This window comes from Salvia hispanica, chromosome 4, assembly GCF_023119035.1.
Source record: "Salvia hispanica cultivar TCC Black 2014 chromosome 4, UniMelb_Shisp_WGS_1.0, whole genome shotgun sequence".
NCBI lineage: Eukaryota > Viridiplantae > Streptophyta > Magnoliopsida > Lamiales > Lamiaceae > Salvia > Salvia hispanica.
The window spans coordinates 16315016-16340497 of record NC_062968.1 but is presented as its reverse complement, the minus strand read 5'-3'; the positions used below and the strand labels follow the sequence as shown (position 1 = coordinate 16340497).

Below are 25482 nucleotides of genomic sequence, written 5' to 3'. Positions count from 1 at the left end.
AGCTCAATTAATGAAGCATATGCAACGAAAAAATTTTACTTTTCATCATCAGAGAGCAAGAAAAAAATCGCAAACAATTCATCCATTGATATGAGAAATTCCAACAGCTGATACCATAGTAACATTACTCAAACATGAATCTTACTTCTTACACACTGCTACACCACATTAATTCCATAACATGTATCTTAGGCTCAAACCAGACTACAAGAGAAGCTTAAAAACAAAACCCAAAAACAATAAAGCATCAAACAAGAAGATGCACCACTTGAGGTGAAAAGCCATTATAGCAACAAGAGCAGTATTATTCAATGCCTCGACCATATGACAGATTTTCAGTTCTGTCACTGGAGGGGCTTGACGACTTCCCACGTGAAGTCTGGGTCCTCTCTTCCGAAGTGGCCATATGCTGCTGTCTTCAAGAACCTCCCGTTGTTGCCCCTCTTCAAGTCCAAGTTGATGGAGATCATCCCAGGCCTGAAGTCGAACTTCTCCTTCACGATCTCCAGAATCTCCTTGTCGGGGATCTTCCCAGTGCCATAAGAGTCGATAAAGATTGATAGGGGCTCAGGTACACCAATCGCGTACGACACTTGCACAATGCACCTCCGTGCAAGCCCACTCGCGACAATACTCTTGGCAGCCTGCCTGACAATGTAGGCACCGCTTCTGTCGACCTTGGTCGGGTCCTTCCCTGAGAAGGCACCACCACCATGGGCACCCCAGCCACCGTAGGTGTCGATGATAATCTTACGACCAGTGAGACCGGCATCACCATGGGGTCCACCAATAACAAAGCGGCCGGAGGGGTTCAGGTGGAAGATTGTCTTCTCGTCCAAGTACTTCACAGGGATGACAGGCTTGATGACGTGCTCCTTGAGATCCCTTGCAATCTCATCATTTGTAACAGTCTCATCGTGCTGGGTGGAGATGAGAACAGTGTGGACTCTGATCGGAACCATGGCGCCTTTCTGATTGCAGTACTCGACCGTGACTTGGGTCTTTCCATCAGGTCTCAACCAGGGGCATGTACCATCCTTACGAACCTCAGTGAGACGAGCACCTAATTTGGTGGCAAGCACATGGCTGAGAGGCATTAACTCAGGGGTCTCGTCAGTGGCATAACCAAACATGTGTCCCTGGTCACCAGCACCAATATCCTCTGGGCGCTTGGTCAGGTGGCCATGGACACCCTGAGCAATATCCGGGCTCTGCTGCTCAATGTTAACAAGAACCTTGCATTTATCAGCATCAAGACCAACATCATCAGAAATAAAGCCAATCCTACGGCAGGTATCACGCACGATCTTCTCATAGTCTATGTTGGCCTTGGTTGTGATCTCACCAAAGACCATCACCATGTTGGTTTTGGTACAAGTCTCACATGCAACCTTGCTGTCGGGATCTTGCTCGAGGCAGGCATCAAGAACTGCATCAGATATCTGGTCACAGAGCTTGTCAGGGTGTCCCTCGTTCACACTCTCAGAGGTAAACAAGAACGTTTCCATTTCCTTAACCTGAAAATATAAATCATGAAGAACCTTATCGTTACAACGAATCTGTCACGTATAAAAACATCAAATGGAGCCTAACTGAAGCCACTAAAGGACAACATATGAAGTCATGAAGAACCTTTACTTTACTCGGAGATCAAGTAAAGCCTTAAAGAAGAATCAAATATCAATAAAGAAAGGGCATATCTCGCCAAACAGCATGTGAATAGGAAACTCTTGCGGAAATCTCAGTTAAACAAAAAACACAACTGATTCATTGATATACAAATGATCAAGATCCAGAAAAAAAAAATTGATGTTAAAATTTCTTTTGATTCCGTGCTTATTTATGTGAACTGAACATGATTATGCCGCTAATACACCTCACCGCATCATCAAACCCCAAATTTGATCATGAATCCCTAAATTTAAACATGAAACATATGCAAGCCTACTTAAATCACACACACATACTGATACACATAGCAAAACATGACGAGCTCACACAGAACAAGATCTCTCATACTGCTCCACGAAAAAGAAATGCATGATAACGAAGAATTTCAAGTCAAAATAACATAAACAGTAAAATGATCAGTTCGTGTAATCGAACGAAGCAATATGAGGAAGCAGAGAACAATTCAAAGCAAGAAGCGAAGCACACAAGTAAAATTAGCAATAAATCAAACAAATTCCATGATTGATTTGGCTGAGAATGTGTACCTCAGATAAATTCAACTCAAACAGCAGAGGAGAATGGTTTGGAACTCTGCCAAATGTTTGCGAGTATTGGCGAATTAAGTTGGGCTTATTTATAGGGAGGAATAGGATGATGGCTTTCAAAATTCTTCTCATATTCTCTGTATAATTATGTACAGTGTTAAGATTTAGTAATTTTATTATTTTTTTTATAGTAGTTAGAATCTCATATTTTCATGGGGTATTCCTTAACCACTAAATATTTTCTCGTGAGACCATTGTATATGTCTATTGGTCAAAATATTATTGGGAGGACATACCACATCATATTTTTATGTGATATACCTTGACCACTTAATATTATCTCTATATTATAAGTATGTGATGAGTGAATTGTAATCAATGGCTAATTAATTAGCAATCTAAAATTAAGAATCATTTTCAGCCATTAGACTATAAGATTTAGGTTGAAATAATGTCAAGTGGATTATATTTCAAATTAAAATAATTAGTAAATACAATTAAAGAATATTAATGTCAATTCCTATATATATATGGTGGTTAAAACTAACCAATTTATCTCTTCAAAATCATCTCAAAACTTAAAATTTACGTAACTCACTCAATTTTATTTTTTCGGAAAAAATATATCAAATCAAAGGTATTTTATATGGATAACAACGATATCTCAATTGCATATGTTCCGACGACGTCGGTTTGATAAAATTTGATAATAGTTATTTCAATTTTTCGTATAATATATGTGGAGTCTTTTTATCATTATTAAGAATTAATTACTTTGATCATTCTCTTCCATCGATTCTCCATTGCTCTCTTGAATGAATTATTTTTATCATTCTAGAGAAACCACTTAGCTCTATCTTCAACTCTCTCTTTTCTAGTATTAATTTCCCCCATAATACCTATCATAGGATCTCCAAAATTTTGTTTCAAAATTGATTCTCTCCAGTTGGGTTTGTTGGTATAGTATGGCCAAAATTTAGTTAGAAAATTTAGTTTGTAGGAATAAGAATATAGGATGACCAAAACTAGTTTGAATATTGAAAATTTAGTTTTAATACAGGAATAGGAATATAGGCTGACCAAAATTTAGTTTGAAAATTGATTCATGTTGACATACATTAGTTGGTGTATCTGTTTGTTGTGTTGTGTAGCTATGCTAGGTAGACGATTTTATTAATCCTGGCAATTGATTTTTACGGTTTATTAGATGTCTAGTTGCTATTCAAGACTAACTCATTTTATTTATTGATAAGAAGTGGATGTTCAACGTCAAATTTAAAAAGAGTGAACTATATAAATGGTATCTGATCTTTCATTTTCGCACGTAAATGGTATCTGATATTTATTTTATATCGCTTTTGGTACCTATAAATCACATTTTTGGTACCTGATGCAATTTTCTTCCCAAAATGCCCTCTAAACAAATACATTTTCTCATTTATGCCATAAAGGATATTTTAGGTATACACCAAATTAGTATCAAAAGTGATATTATAATATCTTCTCTCATTCTACTCACTCTTTATACTATTATTATTAATTAATATTAATATTATTATTTTGATGTTATAAATTAATAATTTATTTATTTTTAATATCATTCAAATATAATTAATTATAATTATAGTTATAATTATATTTAATTATTATAGTTATAATTATATTTAATTATTATAAAAATATTATTGTTATAATACTAAAAAGTAGTAGTAATTAATAAATAATTATAGTATAATTATATAAATTATGAATCATATAATATTATGTAATAATAATTGTGAATTGTATTTATAATGATATAAAGAGTTGAATATTTTTAGTTAGGTGTTTCAATCTTAAAATGAGTATAAAGTAATTTAATAAAAAATATTCAATTGATTTAATTATTTTAAATAATTAATTTAATTGGAGATTTTATTCCTGATTTATATTATGAATGCAATTGATGTATGTATAAAAAAACTAAAAGGAAAGAAGAAAAAGAAGATAAAAGAAAAAAGAAAGAAGAAGAAATATAAACTAAGGAGAAAAAAGAGAGAAGAAAGAAATATAAAATACTAAAAAAAAAAGAAGAAAATAAAGAAAAAAGAATGAAGAAGAAACTAAAAAAGAAATAAGAAAGGGAGAAAAAATAATTATATATTTTGGTACTATTTAATTGAAATTTCTAAAAATATCCTCAATAACAAAAAAATCACATGTTTTGTACCTGTGGTTATTTTTGTCATAAGGTACCAAAAACGATATAAAATAAAGATAAGATACCATTTATGTGCAAAAATGAAAGATCAGATACCATCTACGTAGTTCACTCGTTTAAAAATTGATTCAGTTCATGAAATAGACAGGTTGGGGTCATGGGGTGTGTGTTTGTGTATAGGTACGTGGACTGATATTTTAATTGTTGAGTAATCTTATGACTTTTCGTTCTTCATATTTTAATACCTTACCAATATATACATAACGTTTTGTATCAAATAATAGGAGTAGTATTTTTCATGACCAGCCACTATTTTTTATGTGGTAAGTTGATAGGGGAAAATCATTTGAATAGGAGTTGATTAAACCAATGGATATCCTATTCCCACCAAATAAAAAAATAGTGGCTGATCACAAAAAACAAACAAACACGGTTTAATTCTTTCTTATATAGTGAGAATAGTGGAGAAGTCTTTTTTTTATAATCCAAAAATCTCAAACCACCAAGTGATGAGGTAGACTACAAAAGTACAAAACAACAACAGAGCAAAAATAGATCATCCACAAGAAGGTAGAGAAGGTAATATTCACCTTCAAATGTGAATCAAGTCTTGTCATTGGTGTGACTTAATTTTTTATGAATGATTCTAGGAAATTAAAGAAAAAACTAGGAACCGTAAAATTGAGATTTTCTTTAATCGACAATATAAATATGAAAAACTGGTAGTTAGTTATAAAATGAGATTTCCGATGGGAGACAAAATGGAAATTCCAAAATACTCTATCGATATATGAAAATCCATAGTTATATTTCCTTCATTTTAATCTTAAATTAAGTTATTCGTAGAATTTTTTAATCTTTTTTTTTACTTGGAATAAATCTATGGAACTGATAAATAGGAATCAACATAAACACAATGCGGATATATCAAAATAGGAGATACGAAGTTAGTAAATCAGGTGAAGTTACAATTTACTAGTAGTAATTTAGAGAGTTTTAGATCCTATCACTTTTACATTTGCTAAAATACATCATCACAATTAAATGTATTATTGGGGGGTTGCCGACACTTTAGCAATTCATAGTGTTTGCATGGGGCATTTAATTATTAAATTTATTTGATTTGAATATATACATCGTCACCGCAATGAGGATGATACTATTCAATGCGACAAAGATGAAGCATTTAATCATTAAAATTTAATATTGTTGAGAGGTGTATTTCAAAGTGTGTAGATTTGTCGGTTTAGAGATGAGCTAGTGTTTTCCGCAATCAAATCTTGAAGTCGACTCCTCATGCATGTTTGTGACGCATAACATATTGTCAATATATACACATTTTCATAATTCTTATATGTAAAATTAACACGCTTCGAATTATATTTAAAAACGAAACCATGCATGAATTTTATCTTTATTGGACATCATTCTTATAAATGAAGTAACAGTCAAGGATAAAAACATTAATTAGTAGTAACATTTTAATACTATAGGGTCCACAATAAAAGAAAGCATGATATAAACAAGGAGTAAAAGGCATGAATTAGGTCATTAATGCAAGCTTCACTACCCACTAAACTTAATTAAGTATGGCTATCTGTCATACCAGACGATTAATTATTCGATAACCAACATTCAATACGAATATACGATCGAATTGAAAGAAATAAATTTACGTCATGGGGAAAGGAAAAAGATTAATGATTTTAATATTTTGTTATTTAATACGATTGAATTGAAAGATCAATCGGTGCCTAGGCATTTTGGACTATTTACATCAAACTTAAACCTATTTTTGAGTGTTGTTTTATATCAAAAAGTAATTTTACGCCAATTATTTATACCAAACTCAAATTTATATTTATGTCTCATAAAAATTTTGCAGTGGCTACAATACACATTCATATTTATATTTAGTGTTGTTCATAAAAGAAATGCAAAAATAAGTTTGAATTTGCATTATGATTGGAGAAATTTCTACACTAAAAATAAAACTTGGTATATGATTGGAGATGATTTTAGAGATATGTTATTTGGTCAATGGTGTATTCATTCAATAAAACAATAAAATTATGCCACCACATGGATTACGTAGGTGGGCCTTTTTTTCTTTGAGAAGGAATGCAAGGGGGCTTCTTAAAATTCAACCCATGTTACTATGTTAGTAGTTAACATTTATTTTATTAGGAAAAAGTTGAATCCAAACAAATTAGCTTACACAAATTGATGAGCAATATATGATGGAATTTCATTAACAAAAATATGGTATTTTCTTGGGGAGGCCGGCCGAGGTTATTGGATTCCACGTTGATTGCATGTCACCAACTCTATATTATTATGTGCTTTTACAAAAGTGATAATAGTTGGCTTAGCTTACGTAACTTCCAACTAACCTCACTTAATTCACAATCTCCCCAATCACATCATCATTTTTAAATGAGTTTACATCTCTTATATTTTATGTGACGTCATGATTTTAATTTCTATTTGAAATAAAATAACTAAATGATAGTATAAGCATAAAGTTTACTGCTCATTTTGAAATAAATTAAAGTTTGACAAAATATTGATGAAACCATACAGAATAGTACGCAATAGTTAAAGCCCAATATATCATCCAAGTCCAACAGTTTGAGCCCATGAAACCATTCCTTCATTCACAATTAAACACAAGAAAGAACAATCGAACTTTTAACTGTATCCATTAATTTTGATAGAAAATTCGAAATATCTGCAGTTCTCAACTCTCAAATTATGTTAGCATAAATAATTTAACTCCCAAAAAGAGTTTTCTAAAAATCAATTGCATCAAGAGAAGGAGATGTCAGCATGAAATGTAACTCAGTTGATAAACGGCAAAACCCTTTCTCCAGCAAATAGTCCAATAGCTCGAATCAACTATAGAAGAGCATATCTACATTAACTTTTATGTTAGTCTGTGTGAGTGTATAACAATATTTTGATAACACTCTTGAGTTGATTTGGTTGTTAACATTGAGTGTTGTGATATTCTCTAATAGACGATTATAACATGAATAAATAAAAAAGAGTTTCATCAATCCGGCCATATTAAAAATAGACGTAATTAAATAACATGACCTAGCTTGAAACCTATTACATAGCTAGTACGTAGAGAAACCCTAATACATGGATAAAAATTAAAAGGCAACAAACCCTACTAAATCATACTTAAAACATTATTATAAACTAGCCCCATGATTCTAATCATGGGGTTTCCCCGATTGGGGAGCCACTCCCGTTTGGTACAAACGGGATGGTGGGCAGGACCGGGGTGCACTGGACCCCAGGAAATGAGCAAAAAGAGGGTGATCCAAAAGCAAAACTGCTCGGGCCGGGAAAAGATCCAATAGAACCCGAGCTAGGAGATGTTCCGCCAAAACTACCGAAGGTCTGAGGCTGATCGACTTCCTTGAGAGTTCTTGCTCCATTCACATCCATCGTGAGTGCACCGAGTAACAAGGTGAGGCCTAGGAGCACCTTACCCAAACCCACCTCCATCTCTTCAAATATCTTTAGTTAATTCACTCTTTTGTGTGTGTAGGTGGTGTGTGTATATTTGTGTTTTGCTTGAGGCTATACCCTTATTTATATTAGAGGGATTTGTATTGTTGGTGGTGCATGGTGCATTGGTCATATAAGTTGGTTTTGAATTACTAGTATAGATGGAAATGAAGAAATAAATGGAGTGGTAGATGTGTGGGATTGAATGCAGCTACTCTTAATTTATGACCATTCAATGTCTTCCTGATTTATGAAACCATATAATGTGAGCTAGTGTACATGCTACTACATTTTTGTGTTATTATTTATTTGCTCGTACCTATTTTAGTAGTGTAGAATTGCAGTGTTATATTATGGTACTGTTTCTAGGGTCATAAGTGGGCGTGGTTCCAGATGACATATTTTCAATATTATTAGACTTGTAATACGATATTTTAAGACTTCTTCAATTTGATTGACATGTCACAAACCTTTCGTAATCTTGAATTCTCAAATTACCGAATTTCGTTTTTCTATATTTTCAGCCGGGTCGAGGAGTCATCTTTGCGCAAGACGAGAAACATCCTTTCTGCGAATCGTCTCCAAAAATAAACGGCAACGTCGCGAGTGTTGCAGCATCGCTGACAAACGAGCTCCCACGAATTGGATGATGGCAATGACAGATAGACCTGCCCACAGTTCATGAACCGGCGGTTTCGGTTCGGAACCACCGGTTCCGGTTCTGGAAAATATGGAACCGGAACTGAACCGTGAGGCCATTTCACGGTTCCGGTTTTGGTTAAAATACCGACGGTTTCGGTTTTGGTTCCGAACCACCGATTTTTGGACGGTTCGTAGCGGTTTAGGTTCGGTTTCGCGGTTTCGCGGTTTTTTTCCTTTATTTTTTTTTGCCATGAAGTTTGAATTTATAAAATAAATTGAAACAAGAAAATAGATAGTTTAAATTGAATTAAGATGAGTAAGTTGAAAATGATATCAAATTTACAATTTCAATATACAAATTACAATGTCATACTCCCTCCGTCCCAAGATAAGTGACTTGTATTCCTTTTTAGGGTGTCCCACTATAAGTGACCTATTTCCATTTTTAGCAAAAAGTCATCTCTCTTACTTTATTCTCCACCTACTTTATTCTCTCTTCTCTCCTCTACTTTTCTCTCTCTCATACTTTACTATCTCCACTTTAACTTATTTAAATACCATTCCTTAAATCCCGTGCCCAAAAGAAGTAGGTCACTTATCTTGGGACGGAGGGAGTATAATTTACAAACAAATTACAATGTGATATACTTTACAAACAAATTACAATGTGATATAATTTACAAGTGTCATACTCGTCTAAACGTAAACAAAAAAAACATGAAATGGGGGAAAAAAGAAAAAATTGAAAAGGGCTTGAGCTCCAATTTGAATTTAAAATCAGCATTTAAATAATAAATAAAAAAAATTAAAAAAATAGTGTTTTGTGCCATCATTTTTGAAGAGTGCAACCATCACCCACCACCAACCAATGAACCAATCAATTTTAAAGAATGCATATTCATATTTTGAAGACTACATAGTCATACGTAAAAAATGTGAGATTGCATTAACTAAATTAATTGAATTTAATTGATCTTGATTAACTAAAACTAAATCATGTATAATCAACAATGCCAATGAACCAATCAATTTTGAAGAATGCATATTCATATTTTGAATACTACATAATCATACTTAAAAAACGGTGAGATTGCATATATAATGCTTTTATATACGAAAATAGTGCAACATTAATGCTACTTTTAATAATTACAAATTTTGTTCTCATTTTGGTTTCTGCGACATTTTGTGAATTATTGCAACAAAGCACCCCTTTTCAATTTTTAGCAAAATAGATGTGGAATAACTATCAAAATGTATTAAATGTGATTAGTTATTTTGAATCATTTCAGTCATTTTGAATCTATTCCAATGAATAGTTATTCCTTGTAATTAAATTATAATTGTGAGAGAGAAAAACAACATGATATACAGAAACAACTATAAATATTCACACAAGTCTAATGTTCACATTTAAAAGTTCAAATATAAATCATGTTCCCTTCTTAATTTTGGTAGAAATCAAATCAATATTAATTCATAAATATTTGAGAATTTTGTGCGAATTTGAGAATAATTTCATGTTGGAACCGTGAAACCGCCGGTTAACAGGCGGTTCAAAACCGTCTGGAACCGGCAGTTCGATCGCGGTTTCGGTTCGAAAAATTTGAAACCTGAACCGAACCATGGTTCTAAAATTCACGGTTTCGGTTCGGAATATTTCTCGCGGTTTCGATTCGGAACCGTAACCGGCGGTTACGGTTTCGGTTTTAACCGCCGGTTCGATAAACCTTGGGCAGCTCTAATGACAGAGCTTTGATCGATAGAGATTGCTTAGGTTGAACAATGCATGAATGACTATTGATAGTTAAAATCATACTACTATATTCCTTTCATACTTTCTTCGTCCATTAAAAATAGTTTCATTTTTGTCATTTTACTGGGGTGTCCACAAAAATAGTACTACTCCTTATTTTAAAAGTGGAAACTCTCTCTTACTTTTTTTCTTATCTTTCGTACTTACCGACTTTTATTCTCCACCTCTCTTACTTTACCAATTTATTATAAAACTTCGTATCATCAGACTATTTTCGTTATCGAAGGGAGCAGTATCCAACCATCACCATCTCATTTTAACGTTTAAACTTGAAAGAGTGGGGATGGAATCGGAAGCATTTAAGTATTCAACTGCCCAGACAATAATACTTAGATAATTAATAGAGTAATTACTAGGTCACATCATATTAACCTAATACATATATATTTGTACTGAATAACAAACTCATAAACTGAAACTTGTTAAGATTATTAATTTAATCATGTAATAGGACATTTTAAATTATTTATGGCAAAACTTATGTATAGGTACTTACAATTTGTTAGTAATTTTCTTATACAGGACAAACTAAATTAAACAATATAATTTATAAACTTCAAACAAATTAATTTACATTGCAATATTAAATTATCATCAAATCATAAACTACTACCAAAATGTATACGGTTTGATGCCCACTAGCTTGAATTAATTTCGACAATTCCAATGTATGTTTTCATGATTTACGAAACTATTGAGCTGATGTACATCAGTACATCCTATTACATTTTTGTGCTATGATTAATTTGCTCGTATAGTCGTATTTCAGGCTATCTAACTATTCAATGAGTGCCTAATTTTAGGGTCAACTTTTTTTTATTAAACCCATAATTGGGAGTACCATTTCTAGTCATTTTTGTCTCTTTGGTTCCAAAAAAATGACACGTTTCCATTGTTATGAGCTGGCTTTAACAATGCATATCATCTCTTCACTGGCATTTATAGATCTCTCACCTAACTGATTCATCAGAATTATGCAACAACTTAAATCTTAACACACCATAGCTGTTACTGTACTATGCTTCTACGTCGTATAAGAAATTGAAATGCACCGGCACATAATGTATCGTGCGGGTTTTAATGCAAAATTGATAAAATAAAAAAGATCGATAGAGAATAAAGTAATTGAAATATTATTAGTAAAAATGATACTCACCTAATTAGAGATTGAAACCTAAGATAAATCAAGATTAATTTTGATGATCGGATCATGAAGAAAAACTGTGAGAACGACATAGGAGGTAAGAATTTTCCACATAATTTCAAAAGGAGACTTTCAAATTGAAGTTCATGTGTATGTTAGCAAATGATATCGTTTTTTCATAAAAGAAGATGATTTGCATGTAATTTACTTTTAAGATTTTCTAGTTTTTCCCCAAACTTCGATAAAATGATGTCTTCATTTTACTTTGAATCAATCTCATATAGAGCATGTAAAATGAAAGGCATCATTTTAAAAGATCAACCAATAGGAAAACAGCAATGTAAAAGTTGGTTTCAAAACAAATTCAGGGGCAAACAGCAAAAACAATATTCATAACTTCCAAGACAATTTTCTCAATACAAGAACAAATAGTCTTCGAAAAGAAGAGAATAACACACATGACAAAGAGAATTAATCCATCTGCAGCCTGACTTGAGCCGGTTGGACTATTATCTTCACTACGATAGAGAGCAGAGAGTCGTTGTGGCTACGACATGATGCATTCGATAGCTTGCTTGCAAATCCCAGTCATTGTAGCCTCAGGCCCATAAACCTAAACCAGTATTAACCATAGAGCCCAGATAGATGTTATTCGAGACTCTATTTCAATCACATTTAGTATTCAATTTGCTAGCTTACTCAGATCAAAATAAACTAGCAATAGGAAATGCAAATGACTTAAATGAAGAGAGAATAATTAAATTTCAAAGTTTTCTATGAACTAGTAACTCAGACGTTTGAAGGTAGAGAATAACCGCAGTAAGAAAAGAAGGCATGACAAGTCAAATAGAATGAATATGGGATAGGAGAAATGTGATTTCATACCTCAATGGGAACTCCGAGTTCTTCTCCCAAAGTCCTCATTCTAGCCAAACCAGTTTGGTAGTTGGGGCCACCTCTACGAACATAAAGGTGCATTCTAGCCGCTTTGAGTTTTGATTCCTGCTCAATTGATGGGTAAATTTATGTCATCCTCAAGAGTAAAAATCAGAATGTCATCCTAAACAAAAAAACAGTTTGAGTACCTTCTCTTTCAGAGCTCTGATAATTCCATTGAATGTAGCAGCAACATCAGTGAAGTTGGCAATGCCACCTCCAATTAGAAGAGCTCTCTTGCGGCCATCTGGGTCAGCTGTGGCACACTGCAAGCAGCAATGACAGAGAATTATGTTAGAAAAGTATATAGGGAGAAATGTTGAGACGTGGAGTACTTGAACGCAAATCATAGTTCTCACATCAATAACAACTCTGGCATATTGCAAAACTTCTTCTTCATTTGGAGCTCCACTATACTCAGCATAGTTACCAAGCTCAGATGCATAGCCCAGATCTCCAACCTTTTTTGGGGAAATTTCAAGTAGAAATCAATAAGTATTCTCAAACAATATGGAACATAAGAGAACGTAATGCAAAATTTGGTTTTTGCTTGGTTGGTTACTTGGATGGGCATCAGTGAAGATAAATCTGGAATACTTACTGTATCGGCATATATTACACTTGCACCACCTCCAGCAACCATTGTCCAAATACGTCCTTTTGGATTCAAGACAGTAAATTTCAAAGATGCACTGGTCTATAACAGGATAAAGAATACAGGTGAGAAGATTAGCAATGAAATGTGCCAAGTACATGTACATATAGGTTCACAAGTCACAATACAGAACCGAAGCTTCAGAAACAAGGATCACTTTTGTTATTCTAACAGCTATGAAGTTGATTTAAGATCATATATTTAACTTGAAGTACAACAAGACCATAATATATCTTTGAAGTTATATTCCAATTATCCAGAGGGAAGCATGTTAATAAACAGGCAAAGCTATGACCATTAGCCAAGGCCACAACATAGATGAACCCTGGGGATGGCAGGGCAGAAAAATCCTACTCTCTTTCAACTATCTAAGTGTGAATGATCATGCTCATTGTTTATTTAATAAAGAACCACAAAACAATCATTACTGAACCAATGGTCTAAAAATGAGGTTCTTTCTTTCTCATTTCTAGTTTTAGCACATGGAATGACCTTTGGAGCACAATAGGTGGGGGCATTTACCTTCTCATCTAGTGAGTGAATGAAACTCTCTGTTGGACTGAGAACTCTTCCAAAAGGTAGAGGAAACTCGATGTTACCCCACCTGAAACAAATCATAATTTATAAAGAGATGAGCTTTATATTCTAGCAACAAAGTAATTTGAATCATGCTATGAGAACCATGCATCAACATACTTTTTGAAGTTTTTGAAAGCAGCTGTGTCATCCAACTCGCCTCTCATATCTAAAGGAAAAGGCTCCCCATTCACTAGTGTAAATGGGTTCATCTCAAGAAAACTAAAATCCAGATCTGTGGATAATAAATAGGATCGATGTCAACTTACCCGGTTAAAAAATCAAAAGATAAAAATCATATGCTTCAATTGCATCAATACAAAGATAACAGAGCAGAAGACAAGGGATGAGGTATGGTATCGGCTGAGGGACAGGGATGAAGAGAAATTGAATGACGTGTTTCTCTATCCTTGATGAATAGTTCCAACTACTTGATCTTTTCATAATTCAAAGTCGTAGTAGTACGAAAACAACTGATGAAGTTGAAGTGTGCTATTAAACTAACAATCAGTTCCATTATGAGTGTAATACCTTGAAATACAGAGAAGACGCCAGTTATAAAATTTCCAATCTTTCCCCGGACCTGAAACAAATGATGAAGAATTTAGTATCAAGAGGACATGAAAATATAGGATAGTATCACTTCATTATGAAAAGGTTGGGTTATACACCATCACTTCATCAGAAGATGAAAAAAATTAAAATATTATATAATTATAAACAAATTAATATAGGATATCTCACACCAAATAAAGAGACAAGGTGATTCAGATGTCTACCTCTAATGGCAGTGTAGCAATCAATGGAGCACATACATCCAAGGTCATTGGTTTTTCAGTTGGGAGGGATATTGTTTTGACCTGCAGAACAATAGATTAGTTGGTGTCTATTGTTGCATACACCATGATAATTTCGAAAGTAGGGAACCAAACAAAACCATGTTGCAGCTGTCTACCTTGTCCCAGTTCTCTTCAATTTCAATGCCCCCACATTCTGAGAAGCTAATGGTGGATCCTAACCTATCAGATACTATAGAAAGGTAATACTCTTGATCATGAGGTACGAAAGGTTCAACAATGAAGGTGGTTATAGGGGCTTTGCAACCACTCATCTCAACCTGGGAAAAATGAAAATCAAGTAAGCTTCCAATGTAGCATAACTAATACTAATAGAGCAATCTATTAGATTTTTCTGTCACCTCAACACCAAGGCGCTCTTTGACAAATGCAGCTACTTGAGCAAGATCCATGTTTAAGGCTACAAGACCACTCTTGCCACGTTTCCCGAACAACATGTCAGGTTTCACAACCAACTTTGTCGATGATAGCCATGGTTCTTTGTTCGTTAATTCAGAAAAGTCTGTTGACTGTGTTACCTGAGGGAAAGTACATAGTCATCAGCACAACTAGACATGTACTGAGATCAAAGCAAAAAAACACTTGTGTGACTAATGCGGAAACACAACGCTAGCATAAAAGGGAATAACAACACAGCATATTAGTAACTTCACAGAGCTTAAAATCTTATAGCAGACCATATGGCATCCGCAACAACTAAAATCCAGAATCATCTTCATTTGGAAGGAAACAGAGGAAACATGAGACAAGTTGTAGAATTCTTGTTATCCGTAATGATGTGTTCATGTGTTTTGTCAATGTTTATCCAGTAATTCATCACAGATTCATGATCTAATGTGCGAAACTCATAAATAAGTCCATCATCTCACACATCCAACAACTCTCATAAGTCATATCCCTGATCTAATGCAGAATAAAGTGACAGCACAGTGATCACAGCATACTAAAGGGACCAGTGAATCAAAAATCGCGATTCACAATTTTCTGAAACACAAATATATAGGTACGGATCAAAACCCCTAAGTAAAAGAATTCCGAATAAACAGAGCAAGGATCCGATCCATTCCTAGGTAATTCCATTTCAAACAAAACATAGGATACAATTGAGATGATAAGTAGAGTACAATTTTTGTGTATACCTGAGCAGAGCATATCTGAAGGTCAATACCACATAATCTCTTCAAATGCTCTTTCAGCAGTCTCTTGGAGTCGTACTCTCTGATCTTCTTTCTCGCCATCTCAGACCTAATTCGAGAACTAGTTTACGCAGAGTGAGAGGGGGAGAGAGATCTGGTGAAGATATAGAAATTCTCTCCGAAAGGGAGATGCCTCGGCTAGACCGAAAATAGTGAGATGTTAGGTGAGAGGAGTGGAAGCCAAGAGAGCTCAAGTTGTTGGGGAATAAATAGTTGTTGGGGAATAAATAGTTGTTGGGATCCATATAAATTTATTTTTGTCCTTTCAAAATACAGAGAATAGAATTTATAGAAATCACTTCATTTTACAATGTCTATACTATCCATAGTAATACAGTTTTTCTTCCATAAAATTTTTATATTTGTTCATATTAAAATTTAGTACTATACAAAGTCTATGTTAATAATCTAATTTGATACTATATTTTTATACAAAATATAGAATATATGTCTTCTATCAATATTATTTTTTTTGTTCCCTTGTGTCAAGTGATTTTATGATCCATCCATATGTCATGTTGTATTCTTCATAGATTAATTGTTTTTCTTTAAACAACCGACGACGATAGTATCAGTTGATATCATTAGTCATATTCCAATTATGGTGATATATATTTTTTTTTATCGAAACTTTTGAGTTCTTGTTTGCAGAAAAAATTATACTACATCCAAAAAAAATAATCATATGACATGAGTTCTAATGTGCAATTGATAAATAAAGAGAGAACGGAAAAAGTTAATAGAGAAGTAGTGTTGATGGATTGCGAGGTCCATATTATTAGTAGTATCTATATGTTTAAAATTGGAATATTAGTCTCTAAAACCATGAAATTTACCCAAAAATTTGGTATTTTCCATAAATTTTAAAATTGGTTTAGAATATTACAAACTTTGTTTTGTTTGATATTTACCACTGCATGTCTATCATCATATTTGACTAATTTATGAGGTTTTTTTTTATTATCATATTTGACACAATCAAATCAACCTCGTTTTCTACGTGACTTTTTATCCTACTTGTTATGAACTTAAAAAGTGGTTTAAAATACCATAAAATGCATCACGGTTGCCCACTTAAAATAAGATTTTGATGAAAATATCTTATTTGGGCCAGTTTGGGAAATACAAAACAAAATACAAAGTTTGTGATATTCTAAACCAATTTTAAAGTTCATGGGAAATACCAAATTTTGGGCAAAGTTCATGATTTTAGAGACCAATATCTCGTTTAAAAATTTTCATATTTAGAAATTGGTCTAATTTTGGTGGATGGCCAAAAATGGTAAAACTGGTCCATTTTTTTTGGACGTAGGTAGTATTTTTTACTTAATTTGGCAAAAAAAAAATTCACATATTACATCATAAGCAAAGTATTTTCTAGAAGATCCTTGAAAGAGAAAAGCTGTGAGTATGTACTCGACAAATAGAGGACACGTTGTACATGCGTTTGTTACATCAAAACCAAAGTTTGTAGTGTGATAATCAATGGAGAAACCCTAGCCAATGTGGTTAGTGATATTTGTTGAGAAACAAGGTCTATCTCTCATGGAACATGTTAAACATACATCCAATAAAAGCAATCATCTGAGTGTTGATGGTACCTATTCGGGTATGAGGAAAAGGTTTAGAGATTTAGGATTTTGGTTAAGATGTCATATATGAATGAAATGTTTAGGGGAGGTTTAGGATTGGTTAAGATCCTATGGGGATACGTTTATGAGGTTTATGGTTGTACTAGTATCCATCCACGTGCAATGTACGACTAAATTAATTTTTCGAAAGATAATTTAACATCTTTTATTCAAAACAAGAGAAGGAGTATAGGATTCGTTTGACTGCAACTCTTGATGTTATTCGCTTCCTTTTGAATTAAGGTTTGGCTTTTAGAGGATATGATGAGACATCAACTTCTTCAAATAGGGGCAACTTTCTAGAGTTATTATATGTGTGTAGTTTAAGGATTGATGAAGTTGGTCAAGTTGTATCGGTAAATGCTCCTGAAAATAATCAAATGATTGCTCCATCAATTCAAAAAGAATGGATTAATGCATGTGCAGTCGAAAGAAACTTGGTGATGAATTATTTTCCATAATGGTTGATGAGTCTCGAGATTGCTCGGTGAATGAGCAAATGACTATTGTCTATATGAACAAAAATGGAGAGATAATAGAAAGATTTTACCCTTAGTTCATGTTAAAGAGACTTCATCAATATGCTCGAAAATGACAGCGATTTTCTAAGTTAGGATTATTTTTGTAAAGATTGAGAGGTTTTTTTTTTTTTTTTTTAAAAAGAAAAAAAAGAACACCTTCACGGTGGAGGGTTGAGTAGGTCCCTCATCCCATATATATCATGAAATCAAGGTTTATACATAGACCATTTCCAAAAGTGGAAAGCCCATAAACAACCATTACAAACGACCACCAAATCAAACAAAGCGGGAAAAACACAAGACAAAAGGCTGACAAATCTCAAAAACTAAAGCTGGGCATACCCAGCTGATCCAGCCTAGCCAAGGCTCTTGCCCGCACAGGATTGCGCTCCCCTCAAACCTCTCCAGCATCCGAGCCTCCTTCCCTTTTAAAGCCAGGAAATCTGCTACCTTATTGCCTTCTCTTCGGATGTGGGATATCCTCCATTGAACTCCTCTAAGCTCCATCTCAATCCTCGCCATAATATGTCTTGTATCAGCCGGGCCCAACTGTCTCTTCCCCAGCATCAGACTGATTCTTTCCACATCTGTCTCCAACCACATATTGTTGCTGTGTGACTTGGCGATTATCACGCCTTCAAGAAGAGCTTTAAGTTCCGCTTCGAACCCAGAGCCTGAAGCCTCAATAGGTTCCCCCGGGTGATCCCTCACACTCCCTCCCCCCCCTGCTCTACCTGATGCCTCCTCGAAAGTACCATCAGAATTGAGTTTAACCCAAGATAAGTCGGGGGGCTTCCATACAACCTTCTCCACCCTTTTCCCCTTTTAATTTCTAATATGCTTATTCATGAAATCAACTCTCGGGTCACATTCCACCCACTGATCCTGACCAAGGCGACCTGCCAAAACCAGGTTCCTCAAGTAGTTAACAATCCTTTGACAGACATTTTCCACTTTGAAGACCTTATCAAGATGAACACATTCATTTCTTTCTGTCCAAATATACCAGACAATCACACAAGGAATCAAAACACAGATATGACGTTTGTTTCTGCTAACTGTGTGCCTTTGCCACCATCTCAAACGACGCTCCAAATTCTGCCCTCCCCTGTCAAGAGCCAGAGCTTGAGGAAACTGTTAGAGTTTGTATACTAGAAATCACGTTTCGAGTGATTGAATACTATAAAACTCTTATTTTATTTTCCAAGGAATAAAACAGATTATTTTTGTCATAATGTTGTTATGTTTTACATTTAATGGATGTTAATGCATGTTTAAATGTATAAGTTAACCTAACAAAGTCTAAGTCTTTGTTTTAGTAGACCGGTTGTGGGCGTCGTCCACTTTAAGGTAACACGGTCAGTTCTAAACAAAGAAAAAGATGAATTTCACAACCTAGATGGAATTTGACTATCCATCGAGAAAGGTTGCAATGTCGGTCCGCATATTTCTAAGCCTTACCGAAATAAGATGACATTGGTGTGGTATAGCACTGAACGGATCTAACAGCAAGACTTGCCTTGGGCTATCTACTGAAAGGCGAGGTCTTGATAATATTTGTTTCTTAATCAATGTAGGTTAGCATTGAGCATACGGTGTTGATTATGCACTACTTTGACTTATCAAATGGTGCGGGTTTTCCGTAACCCAATTATCCCGATATATTGGGTAGTGGTGATCAATATCTAGCGGTGCTAGGATTGCTATTATATTGAATCGTGCACGAGGAGAGTCTCGTTTGATAATGTCCTCAAGAGGAGCGCGAAACAAGGTTTTATTATTCGGAACCTAGCTAGTTGGAGTTTGATTACTCTATGAATAATAAATAAGTGTTTCATGCTAAGTCCACTCTTGGAATTAATAAGAAGTTAATTAATTAAGTCCATAGCAGACATTAATTAATTAATGGACATTTTAATCTTAAGCACGGGAAATGAAAGTTAAACGGAAACCCGGATTACTTGTAATTTCGGATTTGGATGGGGAGAGTTCAATATTACTTCTGTAGTGGCTGCTCGTAATATTCCAATTATAACTTATATTAAATTGTGGGTTCAATTTAATTAGTAAAAAGTAAATTGGATGAGCCCATATCCAAAACCTTCCATAGATCCTTGTCTGGGCCCAAAAAGAACTTAATATAAATAGGAGAATAAAGGAGACAGAAAACACAATTTTTATTTTGTTGAAATTTTCAAAAATTACAGCTTCTCCAGCTGTAGGGATTTTCGAATTCCTCTCCTATTCCAAAAAGGATTTCTTCTGTCTTCTTTATTTAAGTCCTAGTATTCTAGTAAGATCAGCCCACACTGATATTGGGATACGGTTCGGGAACCAGAGAGAAGATTTGTGGTTTAGTACCCAAAGCATCACGTGGAGAAGAAGCTAGCCATCTTCAATTCTTTGGAGAATTAATTAGGTATTTATCTACTCCGTAGAAAAGCATGTTTTAGGTTTCAATATTCTTAAAGCATGATTTATTCAAGTTATGAGCATGATACATGTGATAATTACGCGAATAGATTTTGTCTAAATAATCGGCTAAATAGATCTGATTATTATGTGATTGTTATTTATGCGCCCGCTTCCGCTGCCAGCACCATCAGAAACCACCTTGAGAAGTGATCCCACACAGTAGAAGCTGCTTCACCATTCACAAAAAGATGCATTCTTGTTTCCATACTTGGTTTAGAGCAACAACGACATTTTGAGGCAAGAGACACTCCCCTCCATTGAACTTTCACATCAACCGGGATCCGGTTAGCAAGAAGTCTCCAGAGAAAAACAGATATTGTGGGGCTAATGTTTCCTCCCCAGATAAATCCATACACTTCCAACTCCTCCCCTCTGTTTCTAACCAGCTCCCAGGCCGAGGAGACTGTGAAATTCCCATGCGGCGTCAAGGACCATCAACTGATATCCTCTGTCCCCAGGTTAATCAGAGTATCTAGAATTCTCTTACTCACCTCCCCTGGCACACCCCATTCATCCATCAGGTCCAGAACATCATCTTCCTTCCATCCAGAATCTGACCATAACTCCCAAACTCTTGCAAACTGAGGAGACCCAGCTTTTGCACAAAAGGTGCTGATTGGCTGATCCTCCAACCAAGTATCATCCCAAAAGCTGATCTTACCAGAACCTAACATCCACCTGATATAGCTTTGGCATTTGATCCCGGCTCCGAACATCCTTCTCCAAACTGGACTGAATCTACTCGATCTGTAAATATTTAAGGCGGCAGAGATTGACCAGTATTTTTTATACATATATTGCGCCCATAAAGACTTTTGTTCCCGGAATCTCCACCACAGTTTGAAGCTATAGGCTTCCACAGAATCTGCCATACTCCTCAATCCCAAGCCCCCTTCTGATGTGGGCCTACAAGCATCTGCCCACTTAATCCAATGAGTTTCCCTGGTTGTATTACAGGAGCCCCAAAAATATCTGGCCAGGACTTGCTCCAGCATTCGAAGAACACCCTTCGTTGGCTCAAGAACTTGAAAGATGTGAACCGGGATTGCTTCCAGAATGCTCTTCACCAAGGTAAGCCGTCCCCCAAAGGAGAGGTGTCTGTGGCACCAACTAAGAATTTTCTGGGATATCTTATCCCGTATGAACATAAACATGTTAGATTTCTTCCTGCCACGAAAAATGGGAACTCCGAGATAGGTTCAGGGGAGGCTACCTTGCTGGAATCCTCCAACCGTGGCCACATCTTCTGCCCACCCCAAATGTTTCTTATCGATGTAGAAGTAGCTCTTTGCTTCATTGATCTTTTGACCTGATACTTCCTCATAGTGAGTAAGACATCTCTTAAGCTTCCTTAAAGAGGCCCTCCTAGCTTGAGTAAAGATGATAACATCATCCGCATAGGCCAAATGAGATATCTCCATTGTGTATCTAGCCGTACAATATCTCATGCTCTTGTTTCCCTGAATAAGACGATCAAGAATTCTAGAAAGATAGTCAGCCGCCAAAATAAAGAGCGAGGGAGATAAAGGGTCAGCTTGCCGAAGCCCCCTTGTGGATTTGAAAAAGCCAGCTGGGGATCCATTTATAAGAATGGAAAACCAACATGGATTTATACATCTCTCAATCATTCCCAACCACAACTCCGAGAATCCCATCTGCTTTAACACCTTTAGCAAGAAAGGCCACTGAATGCGATCATATGCCTTAGCCATATCTAATTTAAGCGCCAGATTTGGAGAAGGATTGCTCTTCCATAACTCATGGAACAATTCCTGAGCCAACAAGACATTATCACTCAACAGACGACCTTTTATAATGCCACTTTGATTTGGAGAGGTAAGATCAGGGAGAAGGGGCGCCATCCTCATTGCCAGCAACTTTGAGATAATTTTATTAGAGACGTTGCATAAGCTTATCGGTCTGAACTCAGACCAACTGGATGGGCTTTTCTTCTTAGGAATCAAAACAATCATGGTTGCCGCCAATCCGCTAGGCATGTGAGATCCTTGGAAGAAATCAATAACTACTTCAGTAACGTACGAGCCCACAATATCCCAGCAGGTTTGAAAGAACAGGGATGAAAAACCGTCCGGCCTTGAAGCACTGTCCGCACTTATTCCAAACACAACCTTCTTTACTTCTTGTTTCGTGGGGAGGCTGTCCAACACCTCCAAATCAAAATTAGGGGGCAGAGACGCCAAAAGCTCCAACTCCGGTTCCTGCAGGTGTTCAATATTCGACGTTAGCAAATTTTTGAAGAACCTGACAGCCAAAGCACATAACTCCTCATTGTTTGTTATGATCCTTCCCTCCTCCTCAATCGCATGGATTCTAGACCTTGCCCTCTCTTGCTTGACCCATCCTTGAAAGAATTTAGTATTTCTCTCTCCCTCAACCGTCCAACGAATAGTCGCCTTCTGCTTCCAGTAGTCCTCCTCCATTCTCAAAGAAAGCACTAGCTCTGCTGTCCTGTTCATCTCCTCCTTAGAGAGGGGTGACTGATCTTGTTCAAACTTTTTAAGAGCCTCCTGGGCTGCGAGATCAGCCATCTTTATCTTTTCAAAAATATTCCCAAAAACATTCTTATTCCACCACTTCAAGCACTTTTTAACCCGACCTAGTTTCAGTTGTAGGTTCAACATACCCTTCTCCCCCGTAGACTCAGTCCAACTCTCCTCCACCTTACTCAAAAAGGAGTAGTGTCTGACCCACATGTTCTGGAATCTAAACGATGGTCGGGTAGGAGGGCGTGGCAACTTGCATTGGGTGAGCAACGGGCCATGGTCTGACATCACCCTAGGCAGATTAGTAACCCTTGTTGAAGAAAAGAGATCCTGTCAACCCTCCCCAATCAAAGCTCTATCCAATTTCTCCAAAATACTCCCTCTCGCCCAAGTGAACTTTGCTCCATCTGCATCAAGGTCCAGGAGTTGGCAGTCGCATAAAGCATTGGCGAAATCCACCATCTCTCTTGTCCTGTTTTTATTAGAACCTTGCCTCTCCTCCTCTGGAAAACATTAAAATCTCCTCCCACCAGCCACGGGAGCCCTTCCATTTTTACAGAGAGATCCCTGAGCTTATCCCACAGAGGAAATCTTCCTTCTCTCGTACATTTCCCATACACCACTGAGATATGAAAAGGAACCGGGAAGAGCTCAGAAGTTATGCGGCCATGAAGGACCTGCTCCGAAATATCCAAGCCATCAATCTCCATTCCATTCTCTGCAAAAAGCCAAATTTGTCCATTCTCATTAACTCCTTTGAACTGAAGCCCAAACATTCTGCTAAAAAAATCTGGTTTTGGTTTTATAAGTGGCTCAATAATAGCCATGATCGAAATCTTGTGAGCTTTGATCAAGAATTTGATGGTGCTCTGTGTGCCCTTATTCGCAACACCTCGAGCATTCCATATTAATATGTTGCACGACATTAGGAAACCATGGACTCCCCGGAGGGCTCAAACCTCCCATTCTTCTGTAGACTTTCATCAGACTGACTCAAGAGGCCACTTGGATCAGCCTCTCTTTTATCCTGCAGGCTGTCACTCTCCTCTTCCTCATTCTCACCCTGATCATCATCCGGTTCTCAATCTTTCTCATCTTCATACACCTCATCCTCAAAGTCCCCATTAGGAAGCATTTTGCGGAACATAGGATTTGAGAATGAACTCGGCCCCATTGCCCCAGAAGATTCCCCCACATCCTTTTCGTGTAGACTTTCATCAGACTGACTCAAGAGGCCACTTGGATCAGCCTCTCTTTTATCCTGCAGGCTGCCACTCTCCTCTTCCTCATTCTCACCCTGATCATCATCCGGTTCTCAATCTTTCTCATCTTCATACACCTCATCCTCAAAGTCCCCATTAGGAAGCATTTTGCGGAACATAGGATTTGAGAATGAACTCTGCCCCATTGCCCCAGAAGATTCCCCCACCTCCTTTCCATGTAGACTTTCATTAGACTGACTCAAGAGGCCACTTGGATCAGCCTCTCTTTTATCCTGCAGGCTGCCACTCTCCTCTTCCTCATTCTCACCCTGATCATCATCCGGTTCCCAATCTTTCTCATCTTCATACACCTTATCCTCAAAGTCCCCATTAGGAAGCATTTTGCGGAACATAGGATTTGAGAATGAACTCTGCCCCATTGCCCCAGAAGATCCCCCCACCTCCTTTCCAGACAGGGCAATCAGAGCATCAAACCTACCAGAACTATAATCCCCTCTGCCTCCCCCTCTCCCACCCCTGCCTCTATCAAAGGAGAGGGACCTCCCCAAACCCCTGCCCTGACACCTACCTCTGAACCCTCCAGAACTCCCCTTTTTACCCCCAACAAACTCGAAGCCAGCATCTTCCAAACCAAACTCTTGAGCACTCCCTACCTCCTCCCTCTGAACTTCCATTGCTTCAACAGCAGCCCCTTCTCCCATGTCCTTCATGACCACCAAGGCCCCCGGAGGAGGTTGAGGCCCAGCAACCTCTACCTCCGCAACCGACTGCCTTTCTTTTTCCACCTTCTCCTTCTCTTTCGGATGTCGCCATTTAGCATAATGGTTGTTATAATTCCTCCTAGCCATCTTCTCCTTATTACCATTGGCATAACATGTCTCCCTCGAATGCCCCACATGTTTACACTCATCACAATAAAGTATCCCACTTGACTTTTTGCCGTATTTCTCTCCCTTGAATATCTATTACAATTTCCTCTGGAGGAGCTTTTGAGATGTCAATTTCAATACATATCCTTGCAAAGGAAAGCCGTTTTTGAGAGATTGTGGCATAATCAACCTGGATTGGGGTTCCAAGCAGCCCTCCAATGGCAAACAACGCTGACCTTTCAAACAGGTGAATTGGAAGACCCACCAGATTACACCAGACAGGAGCTATAGGTGACTCAAAAAATGGATCAAAGTCTGGAGTCCATTTGAATATTCTCATGGGGTGTCTATCTATAAACCAAACCGGCCTGTCATTCGGACCATTGAGAAGTTTGGCATAGTCTGCAAGAAGCTTAAACTGGACCAGAATATGTTTTGCATTAATATAGCTCCAAGAGAACTCCCCTGAAAATTTCATTCCTTGTAAAGCATTCTGAAT

At 36.4% G+C, this 25482-nt stretch overlaps 3 protein-coding genes across 3 annotated transcripts; all 3 read right to left on the bottom strand.

Moving 5' to 3' along the window:
- Nucleotides 1-63: 63 nt before the first annotated feature.
- On the bottom strand, nt 64-2364 carry LOC125222860 (S-adenosylmethionine synthase 2-like). Its single transcript, XM_048125707.1, has 2 exons — nt 2217-2364; nt 64-1517 (listed from the first exon to the last, which is right to left on the bottom strand). The coding sequence occupies exons 1-2, from the start codon at nt 2346-2348 to the stop codon at nt 345-347; spliced, it is 1305 nt and encodes a 434-aa protein (XP_047981664.1). The 5' UTR covers nt 2349-2364; the 3' UTR covers nt 64-344.
- A 9539-nt stretch (nt 2365-11903) lies between these two features.
- LOC125223117 (ATP-citrate synthase alpha chain protein 2) lies at nt 11904-15965 on the bottom strand. Its single transcript, XM_048126106.1, has 12 exons — nt 15704-15965; nt 14906-15082; nt 14663-14824; nt 14487-14567; nt 14239-14290; nt 13828-13942; nt 13654-13735; nt 13078-13173; nt 12836-12937; nt 12626-12742; nt 12426-12542; nt 11904-12153 (listed from the first exon to the last, which is right to left on the bottom strand). Exons 1-12 carry the CDS (start codon nt 15800-15802, stop codon nt 12088-12090), a joined length of 1266 nt encoding a protein of 421 aa, XP_047982063.1. The 5' UTR covers nt 15803-15965; the 3' UTR covers nt 11904-12087.
- Nucleotides 15966-18188: 2223 nt separating this feature from the next.
- On the bottom strand, nt 18189-21541 carry LOC125220471. Its single transcript, XM_048122642.1, has 4 exons — nt 20879-21541; nt 18972-19020; nt 18822-18904; nt 18189-18734 (listed from the first exon to the last, which is right to left on the bottom strand). Exons 1-4 carry the CDS (start codon nt 21539-21541, stop codon nt 18189-18191), a joined length of 1341 nt encoding a protein of 446 aa, XP_047978599.1.
- Nucleotides 21542-25482: the final 3941 nt, after the last annotated feature.

Coding starts and splice junctions, on each gene's coding strand:
- LOC125222860 (XM_048125707.1), bottom strand. CDS start 2,348: ATGAGAAGAATTTTGAAAGCCATCATCCTATTCCTCCCTATAAATAAG. Junction 1,518..2,216: donor TTGAGTTGAATTTATCTGAG/GTACACATTCTC, acceptor TTATATTTTCAG/GTTAAGGAAATGGAAACGTT.
- LOC125223117 (XM_048126106.1), bottom strand. CDS start 15,802: ATGGCGAGAAAGAAGATCAGAGAGTACGACTCCAAGAGACTGCTGAAA. Junction 15,083..15,703: donor TTCAGATATGCTCTGCTCAG/GTATACACAAAA, acceptor ACTTTCCCTCAG/GTAACACAGTCAACAGACTT. Junction 14,291..14,486: donor TTGCTACACTGCCATTAGAG/GTAGACATCTGA, acceptor CATTTGTTTCAG/GTCCGGGGAAAGATTGGAAA.
- LOC125220471 (XM_048122642.1), bottom strand. CDS start 21,541: ATGTTTATGTTCATACGGGATAAGATATCCCAGAAAATTCTTAGTTGG. Junction 19,021..20,878: donor AATGGGGTGTGCCAGGGGAG/GTGAGTAAGAGA, acceptor GGCTCTTGACAG/GGGAGGGCAGAATTTGGAGC. Junction 18,905..18,971: donor GATGGTGGCAAAGGCACACA/GTTAGCAGAAAC, acceptor ATATTTGGACAG/AAAGAAATGAATGTGTTCAT.